We start from the raw sequence: 21,537 nt of genomic DNA on the forward strand, positions 1-21,537 counted from the left end.
AGGCAAGATCTCATTCATGTAATGAACTTGAACCAGCGTGACAGAATTCCTTGGCTGGCCTTCATAAAGAAAGAACTGTATCGCTTGAGAATCCCCGAGTTATGGGAGGTTCCTGAACAAGGCTGCCAAAGTGTCTCCCGTAAAAGACTTGTGGAAATATACAAGGAGAAAAGTTTAGCCACTCTGGCATCTGCACCCAATAATGGCACTTTAACTGACCGATTCTTGGACTCCAAATTTTTTTTATCAATTTGAAGGTTTTATGGACATTATTTTCCCCATTTTAGCACGTAAATTGTTTATCCAATGGAGGTTAGGCACCCTGCCTATTAAGACCTTTACCTGCAAATAGACAAAGAGTGATGATAAAATCTGTCCAGGGTGCAGTAACCATGACGTGGAGGAAATCCATGTTCTGTTCGTCTGCCCAGCTTACAATAGACCAAGGAAATATTGGCTTGCGCCACTATGTAGGAACTTGGCATAAGGAGCCACCTGTACGCGTACAGAATATTGAAAACAAGTACTCTGCCCCACATAGACTTTGCAGTTGCCAAATTCATAATGGCCATGTGGCAGATGAGGAAAAAACTATCAAAAGACTGAACATTGATATGAACTGTGATGTTTCTCCCACTCATGAATAGACTCCCAAGGAAATGATTTTTATGAAATGTTTTTTATATAAGTGAATGTCTTTTATTGTTGTATGTTTTTATTGCATCTTTTATGGTCTAAATGACCGAATGTTTGGATTGGATTGGACTTAGGAACACAATAGAATCCAGCAAATTCTTCTTTTGCTTCACACAGAAAATGTTGCTCGCCCTTACAGAATAAATGTTTTGACAGTAGAGTTCTCAAGGGCTGCCTAGGAAAGCATTGTGATCACCGAGGAAACAGAGCAGATAGAAACTGCGACGTCTAAATGAGTCGACCTCTAAATGATAGCCATACAGTCTTGTGTCTCAAACGACCCCTAAATGATAGCCATATAATCTTGTATCTCAAACGCACCCGGTATTTTGGTCGTTCGCTGGATGAGAGTACACTCTTTGAACTTCGGATTTTGATTAATAGTTTGAAACAAATGCAATGCATTTGTTGGAGTCTGCTACTAAACTCAGCATTGTATTAAAATCCGCAATGCTGGCAAAATGCGAAAGTGGACGAAATTTTAAACAACCTACATGTAAGTGAACGTGCTTTAGCTTATGTCTTCTTACCGAAAAATCACTTTGTTTTTTGCGCTTTTCATGGTAACCAGAGATCCATACATTTGCGTGTACATCACTTTGATTTATGCACAAGTACTTTCAGAACTTGAATACACTGTATATTGCCAGAGAGCAGAAGCTTGCTCATTTAAGAAAAAACACTGTATATATATATATATGTATGTATATATGTACGAGACTGCAACCTCGAAGTGTGTTAACCAGAAATCCAGATCTCCAAATGGAATCCATCTTGAAGCTAAAGTTTGTGCTCTAGTATTCACACATGAGCGTAAAACATTCCCTCCGAAGATGAAAAATAAATAATTAACGCTCCCCCACTCTCATTACCTTCACAACCACTGGGACTAAGCTAATGTTTGCCAGAACACAATAAATCACATTGCCAGAAATTAATTGTGACGTAGCATATGGAGCGGCCTGAGTTTAAACAATAAAAGCTTATGCTACTGGTGCGATTGTCGGGTACTTACCATCGACTCTCTGTAGGTATTTTTCAATGATCTTTAAAAGGTCCGAACCAGTCATCTGGACAGAGTGAAAAATCTTAAATAAAAAAAAGGAAATAGAACAAACTTGTGATTACGAGTTATAGTAATCAACCATACCCTACCAGTGATTGGATACCAAAACAGAGAAAGAAATCAAAAAGTAACTCGATAGAAGAAAGAGAAAGCGATCTATACAATCAAAGATTATAAGAAAACACACATAAATCTGGTTAATCAAATGACAAATCCCAACAAGCATGAGAAACGAAAGTAATAACTAAAAAGAACCTGTTAAGCCATAAACTCTCATTATTTGCTAGTTTATCATATCTTCTTGCAATAGTAGATCAGTTTAGCGCATGTTTGTAGTGACAAAATATATTTTATTCATCTTTTCTTTTGTTCAAATGTGCGTATACAAAAATTCACCTAAAAAATATTGTAGAGACTTACATGTTTTCTTCTACTATAATCTCGCAGTACCAGTAGGACATTACCATTTTGTCTTAAGTGTCAAAATCATTTGGTCCATTTGCACGGCAGAACCCATCCAAACATTTATCTGCGAAACAGGAACAGCATTACTTGCTTTTGCCTCAGTCAATTGGTTCCCATACCTCAAGTTTGGCATCTAGTTCAGCATCAGATGCCACCACGTGTTCATCTTCCTTCTTGCCGGTTACTTTGATTAGCACTTGTTTGGTTTTCCAGTATTTTTTCTGCATCCGACTGACGACAGACTGATCATCTTCTAACCGATGTAGTCCATAGGTATCCATCGTGTAAAAGCTGTCAACAGAAGAAAACTGAAAATGTGCCGCGATTGTCCACCTAAGGAAAAGCAGGGACTTTACTTTAAAAATTCAATAGGATTACTATGAATGACAACTTCTGTAATACAATTTACAACCAAATCGTGCTCCGTGGGCTATGGAAGGATGGGGTTCTTGCCTGTAAACGCACCTCAGCAATTAAACAAGCATTGGCAAAGCAAACCCACTCTCATTGGCAGGTGATTGCCTTTTGCAGTTGCTGGGTATGGGTGGTGAACGGGAGGGTGGATAGCGGTGGTGAACAGAAGGCCGGTGGGGGTGGCGAACGGGAGGGCGGTTGGTGGCGGATAACAAGGACTGCAAAAAAACGTAAACCAATAGGTACAGTTACTTTAATGAGCCTTCTACCTTGCAACGTCAGAATCAGCAGCACCAATACCGTTTTCTACTGGGATGTGCACTTAGTACGTGCACAATGTAGAAAAAAAACCTTAGGGAATAGTAAAGGCGTGTAGACACAGGGTTGGACTGGGCCAGAAAATATACCCCGGCATCAAATTAAAGGTGGCCCCTATTAGAAAATTGGGGCAGGTTTAAGCTTATAAAAGGCAAGCGATTTAAGTGTTAAGCAAGGTATGGAAGACTGTGTTGCCCTGAGGTTGCTGAAGGTAGTGTTTCTTGCAATACCAGGGATATTAGCATTAGTCCCTATGTCCAGAACTTCTATAGAAGTACTGTTGTTGAGTAACCACAAATGAAGAAAGCCAAATTACTCACGTCTGACAAAATGTATTCTACTGGAAAGCTAGCAAGCAGCCAACAGTAGAACCAAAAAATGTTTTCTCGTTCAGAATCAGAAATATCCTCCAAATAAAGACCCAAAATATCCTCTTCTTCTCCAAAAGAGAGCGCAACATCAATCTCCCAGAGCCGTCGAAAAGCTACCCTTTTAACATTATTGACCCAACCCAGCACACACACACAAACCCCGAAACCGGTCCCATGATGCTTGTTTCTGGTCCAGGGACCTGGCCTGGCAGTTCAGACCAGACTGTTCTCATGGGACACAGGGTGAAGACTAATTTGCATATGGCATGGTGAGAAAAAACTATGGATTTAGGCCCAGATCTCTGTATTGGGGGGAATGTTTGACATTGTGTCCATCAACTGTTCTTTTTGCATTTCTTTTTGCAACTCAAATGTTTGTCATAAGAAAAGGTTTAGCAATAATCCAGAGTCAATAACCATTCCTGCAGACAGCCCTGCAGTCACAGGAGGTGGCTAATTGAATAAAAGACTGATTTCCACTAGACCTGTATTTCTTCTCTACTGGCTTATATAAGCTCTCATGGGCTGACCACGAATTACTTTACTACATGCAAGTCCAATTCATAAACATAAATACATTTCACTTATTTGTTTTATTTTTGGAAAAAAAATCATTTTTTGTCATTTTTAACATGTTTGTTATATAAAAGAACATTTTAGTACATACAAAAGGCTTTTCATCCATGCAGACTGCACACTTCTTTTACAATATAATACATTTACTTTAGATCAAAAACAGACATCTTTGGGGGCGTGGCCAACTGCCTAAGGAAATGGCCGAGCGTAAGCTCGGTTCCTGCGCACCACTCCCAAAAATCCGATATTAGACAAAATGCCCCAAAAATAATCGTGTTTTAACGGGGTCCTCATAATCCCAATAACGTCGGTGTCCAACATGCTGAGTGCTGCCAAGATTCCACAAAAGTGAATGGAGCTTTTGCCTGAACTGAGCCGCCGAAGACCGGGACGCAGACCGCGTCACGCAGAGCCCTGGCCGACCAACACCGGAGTAACCGCCTCTGCTGTGAGAGACGCACTACCTACATGACGGGGGCAGCGGATCTTCGACAAACATCCATACCTCGTCTTTGCGTGCCGGACACCCGCAATCATCAAGGGTTTCTCACGTTCTGCCTGAACTCTGTCCCGGAACAGCGCGGCCGGCGGCCGCTGTGATGAGCGAGCTCCTGGCTCTGGTGGGGTGCGCCGGGAGTCCACTGACAACTGCAGTGAAAGGAAGGCGCAATCGATCCTCAGGCGCGACCGGAGTGCGTAAATGCGCAGTTGGGGCCGACTGCGCCGCCAACAGGACCAAAGCCAATACATTAATTGCCAGCATGAGCGGAGCTTAGGCCCGATTCGACGCGGAGTGCGTCTCTGCGAGCTCTGGCCTACTAACAACAGAGAAGGAGTGAGCAAGGTAAGAGACACAACCCATACATCACCTGGGGGGCAGCAGACCTCATTTACCCACCTAGACTTGTTTTCAGAGTGCCTGACCCCGCAATCACCAGGAGTCGCTGTGACCAGCGGACACCTTGCCGGTGCCCCGACTTTGATCTGTGTGACTGGAGGCCACAGTGGTATACATGCCCTGACTCCTGTGGATGGCGCCCGGGACCTCAACAACTACTGTGAAGGCATATTTACTCCTCCTGTGGAGACTGGAGTGAGACTAACTGTGCCTGGGGCAGGATACATCGAAACACGCACTCTCAAGCGCTTTCCTCTGTGATCGAGTGCAGGACCTCCTGATACTCCAGCCAGTAATGCCGTGCTGGTGAATTCCGACAGGCTGGACAGGACTGGGCCCTAGAGCAGGCAGCAGAGAGTAGCCAGCTCTGTCCGAATCTTTGCATCTGAACCACAGCATTCGCAAACAGAAAATGGCGAGCGGCCGCAATACGCTGCAAGCAAAATTGGACAAATATACGGGGCAAAAAGGCCAAGAAGACTCCCAGGCAACATCGAAATCATCAGGTGACCAACAAGATCCCAGATTGCAAAACATCCTGGTGGCCATAACGACTGTGCGCTGGTCCCTGGAAAACGGTATCGACACCGTTGCTACAGAGGTCGCTTTGATCAGAGCTGACATACGGAAAATGAATGATCGTATCAAGGAGGTCGAATGCACAACTGAGGCCCTAACAACTGATACTACCCTCCTCAAACGCTAGGTCGCTGATCTCCAAGCTGGCCAAGACACTATGGAACGTCAACTCGACGACTACGAAGGTAGGATGCGGCACAACAACATCCGCATTTTGGGGGTGCCAGAACGGGTGGGGGGACAGGCTGCAGACCTATTTGTGGAGTAATTAGTGATGAAACATCTCCAACCCAAAGGCCAACCAAGTATTTTTCTATCAAAAGAGCGCATAGAGTACCAGGCGGCAGATCAAAACCCAGAAGTTCGAAAAGGGGTGAGCCCTCAAAACTCTTGGACCTGGGTCAATAAGTAAGTACAGGGAAAAAGTAGTCCGAGTTGGTTAGAAGTAGTTTTACAATTATTTTGTATTAATATATATTAGGAAACACCACAATTTATAATTCAGAATAAATATGCTTGGCGCAATGAGAGTAAGGTATGCAGTGTTAAGAAATGAATTGTATTTATTCCACATACAAATCTATTCGTTGTACCTCTAACTGCACACAATTACTTAAAAGTTGTCTGCATGTCATCAATAAATATTGATGACATTGTGAATTATAAATTGTGGTGTTTCCTAATATATATTAATACAAAATAATTGTAAAACTACTTCTAACCAACTCGGACTACTTTTTCCCTGTACTTAGATCAAAACCCAGAGCGCCTCCCACGCCCAACCTTGCCAGAGTCTGTAACTTCCGAGACAGAATCGAACCAGACAGGCTAAGTGCAATGGGGCACGGTCTTATAGCTAGTAATGTTACTTGCAGACTGCCTGTCTTTATTGCAAGTTTCACCAGAAAACGATTTGCGCAAAACTATAACTCTAGAGTCCAGAACTATTGAGGGTCGCTTTTAAGATATGATCGCAACCTGTAAAGGGGTACAGTTACTTACCTGAATTAACCAGTATAGTATTGCATCTTTTTCTAACAACGTGGCATTTAGGGAGTGGGGTATGACTACGTTCCCCAAGATTTCTAGGGTGAGCGATAGGCACTCTGCAAGTTTGGGGTGGCAGGAGGTTCAGAACCCGCAATGCAGGGAGGCAGGCGGGTAAGGGATTTCTGGGGGGGGGGGGAACTTGTTTGGCTAGTTTTTGTTGTTATCTCGTTGCGACAGATGAGGGAAGTGATGTAATCTACACAGACACAGTCTAAGCTTCTGCCATATTCGGATCAGCACTCGATATTTGCATTCACGCAATGTGCAAGATTGGTCGCATACAGATAACATGCCCAAACATAATATGAATATGACGCTCCGCATCATTACTTGGAACGTCAATGAGCTGGAGGACAAACTAAAAAGAGGGGTCGTGCTCCAATACTCCAAGCGGAAGGCCCCCGATATAGCCCTGCTGCAGGAGACACATTTAATAGGCAACACAAGTAAGGCTCTTGATAGATGGGGGTACCAACTGGTAGCTCACCCGGGCTTCACTTCCGGCTCGAGGGGGACTGGAATCCTCATTCGTAAACAATGCCCATACATAATAAATACCACATAGGTTGACACCCAGGCTAGATTTGCTGCATTGGCCGGGACATGGGAGGGGAGGCCACTGAATATACTTTTGGTCTACCTCCCCCCTGCAATTAAAAAAACCTCACTGGCCGATCTGGGCAAGCTCCTTCTTTAGCTCCCGTGGGCGCCCTGGTGATGGGGGTGATTTTAACCTCAATTAATCAATCAGATAATTTGTAGAGCGCACTACATACCTGCAAGGGTTCCCAGGCGCTGAGGGAGGGGAGAGGGTGCTGTTGCTACTGGTCGAACAGCCAGGTCTTGAGTTGTCTCCTGAAGGTTAGAAGGTCTTCGGTTTGTCGTAGGATAAGGGGGGGGGGGGTGTTCCAGGTCTTGGCGGCACTGAGGGAGAAGGATCTGCCTCCGGCTGTTGCTCTACGGATGCGTGGGACGGTAACCAGGGAGAGGTGCGGAGGTTCCTGTTGGGTACGTAGAAGGAGAGTCGACTGTTGAGGTAGGCTGGGCCGGTCTTGTGGAGTGGCTTGTGTGCGTGGATCAGGAGCTTGAAAGAGATTCTTTTGTCGACAGGGTGCCAGTGCAGGTTCCTCAGTTTGGGGTTGATGTGGTCGCAGCGCGGGACGTCAAGGATCAGGCGTGCAGAGGTATTCTGGATTCTTTGCAGTCTGTTGATAAGCTTTGTCGGGGTGCCTGCGTAGAGGGCGTTTCCGTAGTCGAGTCTGCTGCTGACTAGGGCCTGGGTGACTGTTTTCTTTGTGTCTGTCGGGATTCATCTGTAGATCTTGCGGAACATACGGAGAGTGTTGAAGCATGCAGAGGAGACAGCGCTGACTTGTTGGTCATGGTGAGTTTCGAGTTCAGGATGACTCCCGGGTTGCGTGCGTGGTTGGTGGGTGCGGGGGCTGTCCTTAGTGATGCGGGCCACCAGGATTTGTCCCATGCTGAGGGGTTGGGCCTGAGGATGAGGATATCTGTCTTGTCTGTGTTTAGCTTAAGGCGGCTATCCTTTCGGCGACGGCCTTCATTCCCTTGTGGAGGTTGGATTTGGCAGTGAGGGGGTCCTTGGTGAGGGAGAGGATCAGTTGCATGTCGTTGGCGTAGGAGATTATGTTGAGGTCGTGAAGTCGGGCGATGCGTGCGAGGGCGCCATGTAGACTTTGAACAGTGTCGGGCTGAGGGAGGATCTCTACGGGACGCCACAGATGATCTCGGAGGTTACGGATCAGAACGGGGGAGGCGGACTCTCTGGGTTCTGCCGGAGAGGAAGGAGGAGGTCCAGTTGAGGGCCTTGTCTCGGATCCCTACGTCGTGGAGACGTTTGCATAGGGTGCGGTGGAAGACGGTGTCAAAGGCTGCGGAGAGGTCCAGATGGATGAGGGCCGCTGTCTCGCCGTTGTCCAGTAGGATCCTGATGTCGTCTGTGGCGGCAATGAGGGCGGTCTCGGCGCTGTGGTTGCTGCGGAATCCTGACTGGGAGGGGTCCAGGATGCTGTTGTCTTCGAGGTAGCCGGTGAGCTGGATATTGACTATCTTCTCGATGACCTTAGCTGGGAACGGAAGCAGGGAGATGGGCCGGAGGTTTTTGAGTTCGCTCGGGTCCGCCTTGGCTTTCTTCAGTAGGGCGTTGATCTCGGTGTGTTTCCAGCTCTCAGGGAAGGTCCTGGTCTCGAAGGAGAGGTTGAAGATGTTGCACAGGTGGAGTGCGATGGAGCTTCCGGATTTGTTGATGATGTGGTGTGAAAAAGGGTCAGACGGCGAGCCGGAATAGATTGTGCCCATGGTTTTGATTGTGTCCTTGATGCTCATGTTGGCCCAGGTTGTCAGGGGGTCGTGGTCTGTGGGGTGTGATGGTTCCTGCATGTTGGGGCCTGTTAGGGTCGTCCGGGGGTTGAAGCTGTAGTGGATGTCGGTGATCTTGCGGTGGAAGAAGGTGGCGATGGAATCGCACAGGGCTTGCGACGGCGGGATATCGTTGGTGTTGGAGCTGAGGTTGGAGAGTGCCTTCACGACGTTGAAGAACTCCTTGCCGTTGCGTGCATTGTTGTCGAGGCGTCTTTGAAGGAGGTTTTCTTGGCGGTCCTGATGAGGTGGTGGTGGTTGCGGATGGCGTCTTTGTGGGCTGCGCGGCTGCTCGGCGACTTCTCGCTGTGCCATATGTTCTCCAACTTCCGGCAGGTGCACATTGACGCAAGGAGTTCCGGGGTGAACCAGTTGGCTCTCTTGCTGGTGTCTTTGAGGGTTTGTTTTTTCAGCGGGGCTAAGGTTTTGGCGCAGTCGTCCATCCATTGTCTGAGGGTGCGGGCACCATCATCGGGGTTGGAGGGGTTGCTCGGTGGGTTGAGTGCGAGGTTTGTCTGTAGTTGTACTTCAGTGATTTTGCCCCAGCAGCGTTGGGGGATCTGTAGGGTGCAGTGATGTGCGACGGGTTTCCGAAAGGTGAAGTGGAGGCAGTGGTGGTCGGTCCAGGTGGGCTCGGAGACTTGGCTGAAGGAGACGTGGGGGCTTGACGAGAAGATGGCGTTGAGCGTGTGTATAGCGATGTGGGTCAAGGTCGTGATGAGCTGTTCCAGTCGGAGGTTGGCGAGGTTGTCTATCAGGGTGGAGGAGTTGCTGTCGTTGTTGTTCTCCAGATGGAAGTTCAGGTCTCCGAGGAGGATGCAGTTGGTGGAGGTCAGTGCGTGCGTACTGATGGAAGTGCATGTTCGGCGGTGCTGAGGTTCCGTGACAATTGTAAGTGGTGTTTTCGACTCGCACGAATATGGTCGAGTCTGGTATCTATGAACCGCAAATGACGAGTTTAGTAAGTGTGCGCAGTTTCGCTGTGCTAACTTAAACCGTTCGTTTGTTATGTGGGTTTTCATCTGTACCCACGGGTTCCATCTTAGATACAGCATCCATTTTGTCTCTTGCCCTCAAGTAGCCAGCGAACGACGCTGTCCGCTTCGCGACCCTGGGACTCCCAAGATATTTGCGGAAGACACATGTCTTTTGTAAGTGTCTTTATGACGAGGGGGATGCTGCTGTAAAGCAGATGGCGCCGCTCGAGGCTCATCTTGCCGCACGGACTTATTGTCCCAGCCGTGCATCTCATTAGGCACGTCCCTTTGATGCCTGTATCTCGTGTTTCCTGATACCTCCCCTTTTACACCCTTTTCGATCTCCCCACTGTCTCCGTCTTCCTCTGCACCTGTCTTTGTTCCTATTTCGATCTGTTTTACTGCCGATTGGAATGCACTAATGTTGGGAAGATGGGTTTTTACAGTTGGGAACCGCCAAATGTTTCCGCACTTATGTTCCGGACCTTATGTGTATCAAAGTGACCAAAAACGACCCCTCTGGGGGATGATTGTGGGAACCGGGTCATAAACCTTTGTGTTCAATGTAACTCTATGGGTAAAAACTGTATAAAAGGAGCGATCCACAGAACCAATTTGAAGCAGTCTCCCCAAGTTGCACGTGTTGTACTTGTCGTGACTTCTGTGTTCCCTGCAGTAAATAAACCTTGAATCTTTGACGCCGAAGGAAGTGTCCCGTGTCTCTGTCATTCGTACGCCGGAGCAGGTTACCCACGAAGGTTTCAGGTGTTGTGCCCTGGCACCGCTGGGTTCTAAATAACCCAGTCCTTCAGTTGGCGCCCAACGTAGGGCTGCATCAGTGGTACCGGTCCAAGCCCGACGATCGTGAGGAACTTCGTGTGAAATCTCCGAGGGAAAGTGCACTCCGCTTCATCGATCCCGTTGTCGAAACAAGTGGCCCGAAGACTTTTCCCGCGAAGATTCCCGCCTCCTGACGGCTGCGACGGACTGCTGCCCTGACTGTAGACCTGTTTTGGCGCCTGGCGTAGACCTTGGTATAGCGAGACGATTGACGGGCCTTCCTGGAGACGCCATCGATCTTTGAGTTAAGTATTTGTGGGTCGCTCCCAGAGTTCTTGGTTGTTGACACTTTAGCGAGTGTTTTTGTTGTTGACGCTGTGTGAGTGTTTTTGTCGGTGACACTTTGCTAGCGTACTTTGTTGTGTTATTTGACGACTGCAGCCGCCAAAAACCGAGGGTTTTTGTTTGCTGGGATTTGGTAAATCCCGTAACCCTTGAAGTTTGTGAAACTCGGCTAGTGTGCAAGATGCCTGGTCGTAGTACTTTGTTCAGTTGTTTCAGACCTTGTGGTGTGGATTCCCGACTGGAGGACTCGTGTCCGATACCTCCGGTTGGAACTCCGACTTATGAACTGTACTGTAAACATGGGCTAGGCCCGATTACTTTTAATGAATACTGGATCAAATACACAAAGAAAGATGGTGACCTTCGTTGGCCACCACATGGTAGCTTCGAGGCCCCGATCTTAGATAATCTAGAGGTTAAATTGTTCGCGAAAAAGTCAAGGCCGGCCATGTTTGATGCCTTTCGGTTGTGGCGTAAAGAAGCCCGACAGAAAGAAATCAGACAGACTAAGCGAAATCAGAAAGATAGTGCTGGTACCATTGTAAAGAAAGCAGAGCAGTTTCAGCATGATAAGGAGGTTAGGGAAAAGGAAGTGTTTGACAGATTACAGCGTATGACTATAGATAAGTGCTATCCTGCTTTGCCTATGGAGTCGGAAAAGAAGGATGAGTCAGTTGAGGATCCTTTAATGTCCTATCTTATGAAGTCGCCACCTCCGTACGTACAGGGTACCACAGCCCCTGTGATTCCCCCTGTACCTGTTCCTGCACCTATTCTTCCTCCGCCTGTTCCTCAACCTGCACCCGTTTTTCCGACTGTTCCTGTTCCTTCGTCTGTTGCTATCCCTACTGCTCCTCCGCTTCCACATACTCCTGCTCACGCTACTGCTCCTGTTCTGTTAACCCCTGCTGTTGTTTCTGTTTCTACTCCTTCACTTGTTAGTCCTGTGTCCTATACTTCTCCCTCTACTCGTAGTCGTAATTCCCCTCTTGCGGCTAGCTTCTTTCATTCGCTCGGACCTGTTCTTGGGTCCGCCGGTTCAGATGGTCCTCAGAGACGTAGTCAGCTTCCTGGTAATAGGGAACGCGCTTCGCTATATAATATGGCGATGGGTTGGATGACGCACCCCCTTAGAAATCCACCTCGTATTGTACTCGACACGTTTTGTCAGTTCAATGTACCAACCCAGAGATTTGTGTTCGAGGAAATGTGCAAGGTCCTTCGTAATCAGATATCGGCCGACGCACCTGACGAGGTGCTGACCGCGTTGTCTGATTTACAGCTTCAGTTTTCGGCTGGACTGATAGTGGATACCAACGTTCGACGAGCCGTTGAACGGTTGCTATCTTTTCGTCCCACTCCTATACCTCAAGCCTTGTTTGTTGAGGATATTGAAAGACAGCCAGATGAGTCTGGTCAATTTCCTATGCGAGAAGTTCCACCGGTTTGGATACCACCTAATCCTAATGCCGCTCCTCCAACGACAGTGGGGCATTTCCAGAGAATATGGATACATCTCCCATGGAAACGCTCGGAAGTGTTACAGGTGAAGCAATCGTTGCCTGACCCACGCAACAGTCCTACAGGGTATTACAAAGAATTATCGCAGCTCGTAGATGCTACGGTAATGAATCTTGCCGATATCGATATGTTGTTCGGCAATGTCGTACCGCAACCGGTATGGGCTAAGATTCGTCATGAAAACCATCCGAATGAATTAGGTGGTGATTGGGCTGCCATTGTAGCGGCAGATGCCGGACAAACGGCTGCTGCTAAACCCGACCAGCTGATTGTTGACCTTCCTCAAAGAATTATAACATTAATGAAAACTCTTATGCCAGCTATGAGGGTGAACTGGGACAAATTGTCAGCTTGCAAGCAAAAGAAGGACGAGAGTGTTTCCGACTTCTTTACGAGGTTCGAGGAGGCATTCATCGATCATAGTGGTCAGGATATGAGCACTGAGGGTGGTCAGAGGTTGTTCGTGGATAAATTTGTTTCGAACTTATTGCCCGATTTGAGCAATAAATTGAAAAATTCAGAAAGTGCGTGGGCCGTTTCTACTTCAGCTCAGATATTGGCTACGGCACAATATTATGAGAATAGGGAGAAAGAAGAGAACGACCGTGCTGATAAAAAGACGAAAGAACTCAAAACTAAAGTGCTGCTTCAGCAAGCGTATCCTCCACGTTCGAATCAGAATAATTCGCAACAAAATAGATCGCAGCCACAATCGAACCGATCCCAAACTCGTAATGACTCCTCTTCCCAAAGATCTTCGTTGGGATACAATCAATGTGCCTATTGTAGACAGGAGGGTCATATCAAATTCAATTGTCCTGTTTTAAATGAACGTAATAGTAGTAACTCATCTAGAGGAGGTCGTGGTGGTTCGCAGCAGGCACCACGTGGTAGAGGTCGTGGAGCTCAGAACGATCGCTCAGATAACTCCTCAAATTCCGATAATTGTTTTGATCAACGTGGATCGTCGCAAGGACGATCTGCGCAGTATAATGTAGACGATTATTACGTCGATCAGGGAACTGACGACAGTAATTACTAGGACAGCCATAGACAAGGAGAGGGAGTGGTATCAGTTCCGGTTGATCAGAGAGGGCCTTACGTCGCAGTTGCTACATCGGGTGTCGTTGAGCCTTTTCTGTTGGACACTGGTGCAGCGAAAAGTTCCATTAAGCATTCGAAACTCCCTGGCGCACCTTTGTCTGGCTTAACAAATGTTTCCGTTGGATTCTCTGGCGCCCCTGTTAGCAATCCAGATTCGCGCCCTTTGCCCCTTAAAATTGGGCCTCGTGAGCTAGAAGCTCCGTTGATTTTAACCACGGGTTGTGGTGAAAATCTTTTGGGCCTGGATTTGCTCAAACGTTTGTATGCGACTTTGTATTGTTCTCCTGCGGGTGTAAAGCTTACGTTGGGAGAGAGGGTTGTCTCTCCCATGTACTTGTCTCTCGATAAACTTCCACCGGAATTGAGTTCTCTTCCTGCGTCTTTGTGGGCGACAGGTCCCAACGATGTGGGCCTACTTGATATCTCACCTTATGTTGTTCAGTTGAAATCTAATGTGCGATTGCCACGTATTCCCCAATATCGTATCTCCCTTGATGGTGAACGAGCACTGTTGGCGATCATTTATGATCTGATCGAGAAAGACGTCATTGAAGAGACTCGGGGAAACGTGTGCAACAGCCCTGTATTGCCCATTCTTAAACGTACTGATCCTTCAAAACCGCCTGTTTATCGCTTTGTTATCGATTTACGGGAGGTGAATAAAATTGTGGTTCCTCAATTCCCTGTTGTGCCTGACATCACGGCGCTACTGACTCTGATTCCAGCTTCTGCATCGTGGTTTTCGGTGATTGACTTGAAAAATGCGTTTTTCAGCATCCCGATTGCCGAGGAGAGTAGAGACCTTTTCGGTTTCTCTCTCGGTGGACGCAGCTTCCGGTTTAAGCGCGCTCCTCAGGGCTACTGTGAAAGTCCATCGATTTACAGTCAAGCCTTGAAGGGTCAACTGGATGCGTTTAGGTTGCCGGCCGGTGCGGCCTTAATCCAATACGTCGATGACCTATTGGTAGCTGCAGATACTCAGGACATTTGCAAAATTGCTACGGTGTCGCTGCTGCAACATCTCTGCGAGTTAAATCACAAGGTGTCACCTTCTAAACTCCAATATTGTTGTCAAGAAGTAACCTATCTAGGTCACTTATTGTCAAAGGAGGTTGACCCCAGAGAGAATTGCAGCAATTGCGCGCATGGCTGTGCCAACAACCCAAAGAGATGTGCGTACCTTTCTAGGTATCACGTCGTACTGTAGGCAATGGATTCCAAATTTTTCATTGCTAGCGAAACCATTGGTGGCTCTTACGTGCAAGGATGTTTCGACTCCTTTACCATGGACGGAAGAATGTCAGAAAAGTTTTTCTGAATTACGTGATTCATTATGTTCGGCTCCTGTGTTAGGCACTCCTGACTATAGCAAGCCGTTTACATTATATGTTCACGAGAGAGAAGGTTGCGCTTTGAGTGTCTTAACGCAACCTTTTGGTGGTAAGCAACGTCCATGTGCATATTTTTCCTCGACCTTGGACCCGGTAGCTAGAGCATTGCCGAGTTGTTTACGAGCAACAGCGGCAGCCGCGGTCTCCATCCGACAATCAGCAGGATTGGTCATGGATAATATGCTTACGGTGATGGTTCCGCATGCAGTCGATACTCTTTTGAATCGTACGAAAACTCAGCACTTGACGAGTGCGAGGTTGTCTGGGTACGAGTTGACGCTGTTGGCAAGCCACATTCAAATAAAACGTTGTAATGTCCTGAACCCGGCAACTTTGTTACCAATTAGCACAGAGTCAGATGAAGTAGCAGAACATGATTGTTACTTGAGGACAGAAGAAGAAACAAAAGGTCGAGTGGACCTTAAAAACACCCCATTGGAAGATCCAGATGGTACACTGTATGTGGATGGTTCATGTTTTAAGTTGCCGAATGGCGATGTGACTACTGCCTATGCTGATGTAACGTTGAATACTGTTGTTGAGACTGCAAGATTAAATCAGAATTCTGCCCAAGCCGCAGAATTGATCGCTCTTACTAGAGCGTGTGTGTTAGCAAAAGGGAAACGTGTGAATGTATTTACCGACAGCCAATATGCATTTGGCGTCGCACATAGTTTTGGACGATTGAGAGAGGTTTCTTGACGTCGCATGGTACGAAGATTCAGCATGGACAGCTTGTGAATGATCTTTTGGATGCACTTACGTTGCCTAAGCAAGTTGCGATTGTTAAATGTAGTGCGCATCGTAAGGTGACGGATGATGTTGGTCGTGGTAATGCGTTTGCGGACGAGACTGCTAAGGAGACTGCCCGGAACCTTAGTACTCGGATGTATGTGACGAGTTCGGTTAGGTGGCCTACAGAATCGAGTATGTGTGAGGACACTATCGAGAGTGTGAAAGCAATTCAGAATGAGGCCACCGACACTGAAAAGACGAAGTGGAAAGAAAATACGGGAAAGTTGGATGCGAATGGTTGTTGGATTGATTTGTCTGATCAGAAAAGATGGATGTTACCGGATGCGTATGTGCTGGCCGTTGTGACAATGGCGCATGTGTTAGCACATATTAGCGCGAAAGGTATTTGTAAATTGCTGTCTCCTGTGTGGAAGAATGATGGTATTACGAAATGTGCTGAACGCTTGGTTAAGAACTGTATGGTGTGTATGATGTACAATCCTGGCAAGGGAACCCCAACTCCTCCTGGCAGTTTTGCTCCCCCTTCATGTCCCTTTGAGGTGATCCAATTGGACTTCATCCATATGGAGCGATGCAATAACCTGAAATACGTTTTAGTTGTGGTTTGCGCATTCTCCCGATGGATCGAGGCTTATCCTCTCAAAGACAATACTGCTTTGTCTACTGCGAAAATCCTACCGAAGGAATATTTTCCTCGGTATGGAATGCCTAGAGTCGTGTGGTCAGATAACGGAAGTGAGTTTGTGGGTAGTGTGATGAAGAGTGTGTGTAAGGGCCTTGGAATTAATCAGAAATTCCACAGCGCCAATCATCCCCAGTCAGCTGGTTTGGTTGAAGGGTATAACGGCACCCTTAAGCTAAAATTAGCGAAGATTCAGGCTACGACTGGTCTTTCGTGGCCGGACGCTTTACCTTTAGCATTACTGTCAACTAGGGCGACTGTACACTCCCGAGTAGGGCTTAGTCCCTATGAAATAGTGTTCAGTCGTCCTGCCAATGTTTGGGGGGTTCCTAGGCCAGGTATTTTTTGTGATCTCGAATATCCAATGTTGATCGATTATCTTCATGACTTGACTGCTAAACTGAGGTTAATTCACCAACAGGTTCACGAAGCATTGCCGACGCGGACGGAGGGTCCAGGCCACCAGCTCCAGCCCGGAGATTGGGTGGTGACGCGGAACTTTTCGCGCAAGAACAACTTGGACCCGAGGTTCACCGGACCCTACCAGGTCCTCCTTGCCACAAGAACTGCAGTTCGTCTTGAGGGGCGGAAGAATTGGGTGCACGCCACCCATACAAAGAAAGTCCCTATCCCGTTGCCAGCAGACTCGTGGGTGAGGAAAGGCATTGCATCAACTGAAACCGAAGGATTGTCGGCGTTTGTACCTTTCAGCGACGCACAACCTGTCGGAGAATCCTCAGTGCAGCAGAGAGACACTGTTGAACATTTGTCAGCAAAAGACTCAAGACCAGAACATTCAGCTGATCAACAGGACGTTGTCCCTTCAACGGATCCTTTGTTTGACGAACAGACACGTCCTGGGAAAACCCGATACTTTTTGCGATCCAGCACTAAAGACTAATAAAAGATCCTGTTCTGTCCCTTGATAATTGCATTATCCCGTTTTCCACGATCAGTTTGAACATTCGTACCATTGTAATTATTTTGTACATATTCATTGAGCTTCGTTCCTTACACTTTTTGCTTCCACAGCTGAGAGACATTGTTTTTGCATATACACTTGTGAAATAAAGGCCGTAGGGCCGCGCGCGTACTTCCTTCTGGTTAGTAGGTCTTGACGCTAGGTTAAAGACCGTCGGTTCCTGGGAACTCCTAGGGATTGACTATTGCTACACAGAACGGAGTGCGTCAAGAAACGTTGCGGACGGTCATAGGGAATGGCATTTTCGAAGCTGACGGATTTGGAAGGAGCTCAGGCTCATAGATTCAAGCTGCAGCAACTCAGTCGTACCAAATGTTTTATATTCCAAATATTTGTATTGTTTTTGACTGCTTCTGCATTATTGGCGGGTGGGGTGTATTACACGATGTTTTACTTCTTACCTTCTGCTACACCTACTCCTACCCCTGACCCTAAACTTACCTCCACTGCTTCTCCTCATTCCTTTCATATCTTACCTGAACACGAGCAGGCTAGACGTGCAGAATTCCGCAACAATTCCTTTATTCAGCTCCTTCATCAGCATCAGTTAGTGGTTAACACTACTAATTGTTGGGTGTGTGGGTTGATGCCACATACTACGGATAAGGGAATTCCATATCTGGTGTTACCGTATAGTTCCCAAGGGTCTGCTCGAGCATTTCAGACAATGTTTCGAAGCGCACTGGGTTTCCACCCCATTCAAGAACCGCGTTCCCCCTACTCTGGTCCTACCTCGTATCAAAAACCCTTGTCGATAGCAATAGAGGATTTAGATAGCGATATCTATGATCCCTCGCTTATTCCCGAAGAAGAGGTACAAGCCTATAGGGTCCTAAGTAGAGGCGAATATAGTGTGTTCACCAGTGAAAAGCAGCTTAAAAGCTCGCCTCCGATATGGGTCGTACCCCACATTGGTAATTTTTGTCTCATAGGTCGTGGCCGAAGATCGCAAGCCCGACTTGGAGCGAGTGCTTGCACTGAAAATTACATGTTGCCGATGGTCTCGTCCCCTGTGTTCCTGGCTGCCAAGGGTACCTACTTTATCTGCCATGATCGTGCATATGCATGGTTGCCTGCTGACTTCATGGGCTCATGTTTCATCGCAAACTTGTTGCCTCCGACGTTCACTGTAGATGCCGATTATCATAAGACTAGAGTTGTGAGAGGCGTAATTAGCGAAGAGGATACTGCCGGTCAAGAGGCAGGAGACTTTTTCAAGGGTTTCCTCCCGTTTTGGGGACCTATGGTTAATAGTAGGAACCTGAGACAGTTGACTCGAGTGGTAGAATCAACCGCTAATATTACTGCCAGTGCCCTTGGTAATATCACCACTGAACTTCAGGCGGATAGGCTTATGACGTTACAAAACCGTATGGTTTTAGATGTCATCTTAGCAGATCGAGGTGGGGTATGTAAGGTGATCCATTCGAGCTGCTGCATTTTCATTCCAGATAACGCTCCAACTGTCTATCAAGCCATCTCGAAGTTGCATAAGATCTCCGAATCCATACACGTGGATGTAGGGGATTGGACGCTGCTTGGGTGGTTTTGGGGCCTGATGTCGACTTGGGGTTGGAAGATTCTGATGATCATCGGAGTCGTTGTGGCGTTCCTGTTCACGTGTTGCCTTTGTGTGCAGTGCGGTCCTGCCTTATGTGGCCTCTGTGCTACAACGTGTATGAGACAGCCACCTGTTACCAAGGGGACTCGGTTGGACAGAGCTATGCTACAGCAACATCTCGATGGTCTGATGAATATCGAATATGATTCCGACTAGTGCTTGCCTACATGAGGGCAAAAGGAGCGTCTGAGGTTCCGTGACAATTGTAAGTGGTGTTTTCGACTCGCACGAATATGGTCGAGTCTGGTATCTATGAACCGCAAATGACGAGTTTAGTAAGTGTGCGCAGTTTCGCTGTGCTAACTTAAACCGTTCGTTTGTTATGTGGGTTTTCATCTGTACCCACGGGTTCCATCTTAGATACGGCATCCATTTTGTCTCTTGCCCTCGCGACCCTGGGACTCCCAAGATATTTGCGGAAGACACATGTCTTTTGTAAGTGTCTTTATGACGAGGGGGATGCTGCTGTAAAGCAGATGGCGCCGCTCGAGGCTCATCTTGCCGCACGGACTTATTGTCTCAGCCGTGCATCTCATTAGGCACGTCCCTTTGTTGCCTGTATCTCGTGTTTCCTGATACCTCCCCTTTTACACCCTTTTCGATCTCCCCACTGTCTCCGTCTTCCTCTGCACCTGTCTTTGTTCCTATTTCGATCTGTTTTACTGCCGATTGGAATGCACTAATGTTGGGAAGATGGGTTTTTACAGTTGGGAACCGCCAAATGTTTCCGCACTTATGTTCCGGACCTTATGTGTATCAAAGTGACCAAAAACGACCCCTCTGGGGGATGATTGTGGGAACCGGGTCATAAACCTTTGTGTTCAATGTAACTCTATGGGTAAAAACTGTATAAAAGGAGCGATCCACAGAACCAATTTGAAGCAGTCTCCCCAAGTTGCACGTGTTGTACTTGTCGTGACTTCTGTGTTCCCTGCAGTAAATAAACCTTGAATCTTTGACGCCGAAGGAAGTGTCCCGTGTCTCTGTCATTCGTACGCCGGAGCAGGTTACCCACGAAGGTTTCAGGTGTTGTGCCCTGGCACCGCTGGGTTCTAAATAACCCAGTCCTTCAGTGCCGAGAGTGTCCTCTGTGTTTGTTGATACCCTGATGGTGTTCTTGTGGACGATGGCGATTCCTCCTCCGACTTCGTTGGTGCGGTCTCTGCGGGCGATCTTGTAACCGTCGGGGATGGCTATGGCGATGTCTGGAGAGGAGGCTTCGTTCATCCAGGTCTCGGTCAGGAAGGCGACGTCTGGTGATGTAGTGTTGAGTAGGTCCCAGAGCTTCACAGTGTTTGCGTTCGGAGCGGGTGTTGATCAGAATGCATCGGAACTGGTTGTGTTCTTTCGTGGCGGGAGTCTCTGCATCTTCAATGCAGGAGAAGCTGCAGTTCTGGCAGGCGAAGGGACTGTGGGTGGGCTTCGGGGTGACCCTGCAGCAGGTGGGGATCCATCCTGGGTTGAGAGCGAGGAGGGTGCTAGCGCCGTATCGGATGCGGTCTTCATGGCTGGTGCGGAGGCCAGGGGTTCTGGCGCTGGGCGCAGTCCAGGCGCAGACGGGCTTGCCTTCAGCGCGCCCGCTGCGTGCGGCTGCATAGCAGACGCCATTTTAAGGGGAGGTGGGAGGGAGGAGAAGCTGGGAGGCGAGTGGCAGGGGGCAGAGAATGGGTGCGGGGCGGGGCCATAGGGGCAGCAGTGACGGAAACACCGAGAGAAAGGGCACAGAGGATCAGGGAAAACAAAAAGCAGGGAGACAAAAAGTAAAAACAAACAAAAACCGGACGGGTGATGGCCGGGTCGACCGCTGCCCTCCGAGACTGGACCCCCACGACACCTCACAAATGAGGGATTTCCTCTCGGCTTTCGGCCTGGTTGATCTCTGGCATCATCTTAATCCCCTAGCTCGCCATTTTACATTCTACTCTGGCGCCCACTGTAGTCAGTCTAGAATAGATCACCTGCTTACACACGCCGAAGACCTTTTCAATTTTACTGACGCTAGATGCCTAGCACATGGCATTTCCAATCATTCTCCTTACTCAGATAACACTACCACATGAAAATAGACGCATTGCCTGGATGATAAACCCATGGAGTTTGAAGATCCCACACGTTAAGAGTGAAATTTTAAAAGGGGTGGACTACTACTTCATGGAGAACACAAACTTGGTGGACTCCCATCAAATCCTGTGGGGGACATTCGGGGCAGTTATCAAAGGCCAAGCCCTCTCATTAATGGATGGACACAAAAAAGAGTTGAGGGCCAGGCTAGAGACCCTGGAGAATGAGATTTGGGGGTTACAGGACATGGTGGCAAATACGGATGACGAACTACTTACACACACTCTTAGAATAAAAAGACAAGACTACCGGCAGCTCGCAACAGAGGCATCTAGATCTAAACAGAAAGCTACAATACATAAAATATATGATATGGGCAACAAGACAGGGAAATTGCTCACATGGCTGGAGAGGCGAGAAGCCACTCAGAGAAGGGCACCCCTCATTGAGGGAGAACAGGGAGAGTTGTTAAGTGACCCGCAACAGATAACAAGGTTTTTGCATC

At 47.7% G+C, this 21,537-nt stretch overlaps 1 protein-coding gene across 2 annotated transcripts in view; it reads right to left on the bottom strand.

Annotated features, from left to right (window-relative positions):
- Window positions 1-21,537, bottom strand: part of ICA1L (islet cell autoantigen 1 like) — a 455,070-nt gene that overhangs the window by 340,646 nt on the left and 92,887 nt on the right. For both annotated transcript variants that reach the window (XM_086955269.1, XM_086955268.1), the window contains exons 2-3: window positions 2,347-2,560; window positions 1,712-1,784 (exon numbers count right to left, since the gene is read on the bottom strand). In XM_086955269.1, coding sequence (XP_086811395.1) covers window positions 1,712-1,784; window positions 2,347-2,508 — 235 coding nt within the window. In that variant the 5' untranslated portion in view covers window positions 2,509-2,560. The remainder of the gene's footprint in view (window positions 1-1,711; window positions 1,785-2,346; window positions 2,561-21,537) is intronic.

The sequence above is a fragment of the Lissotriton vulgaris genome, chromosome 2_1 (genome assembly GCF_964263255.1).
Source record: "Lissotriton vulgaris chromosome 2_1, aLisVul1.2, whole genome shotgun sequence".
In the NCBI taxonomy this organism is placed as follows: domain Eukaryota; kingdom Metazoa; phylum Chordata; class Amphibia; order Caudata; family Salamandridae; genus Lissotriton; species Lissotriton vulgaris.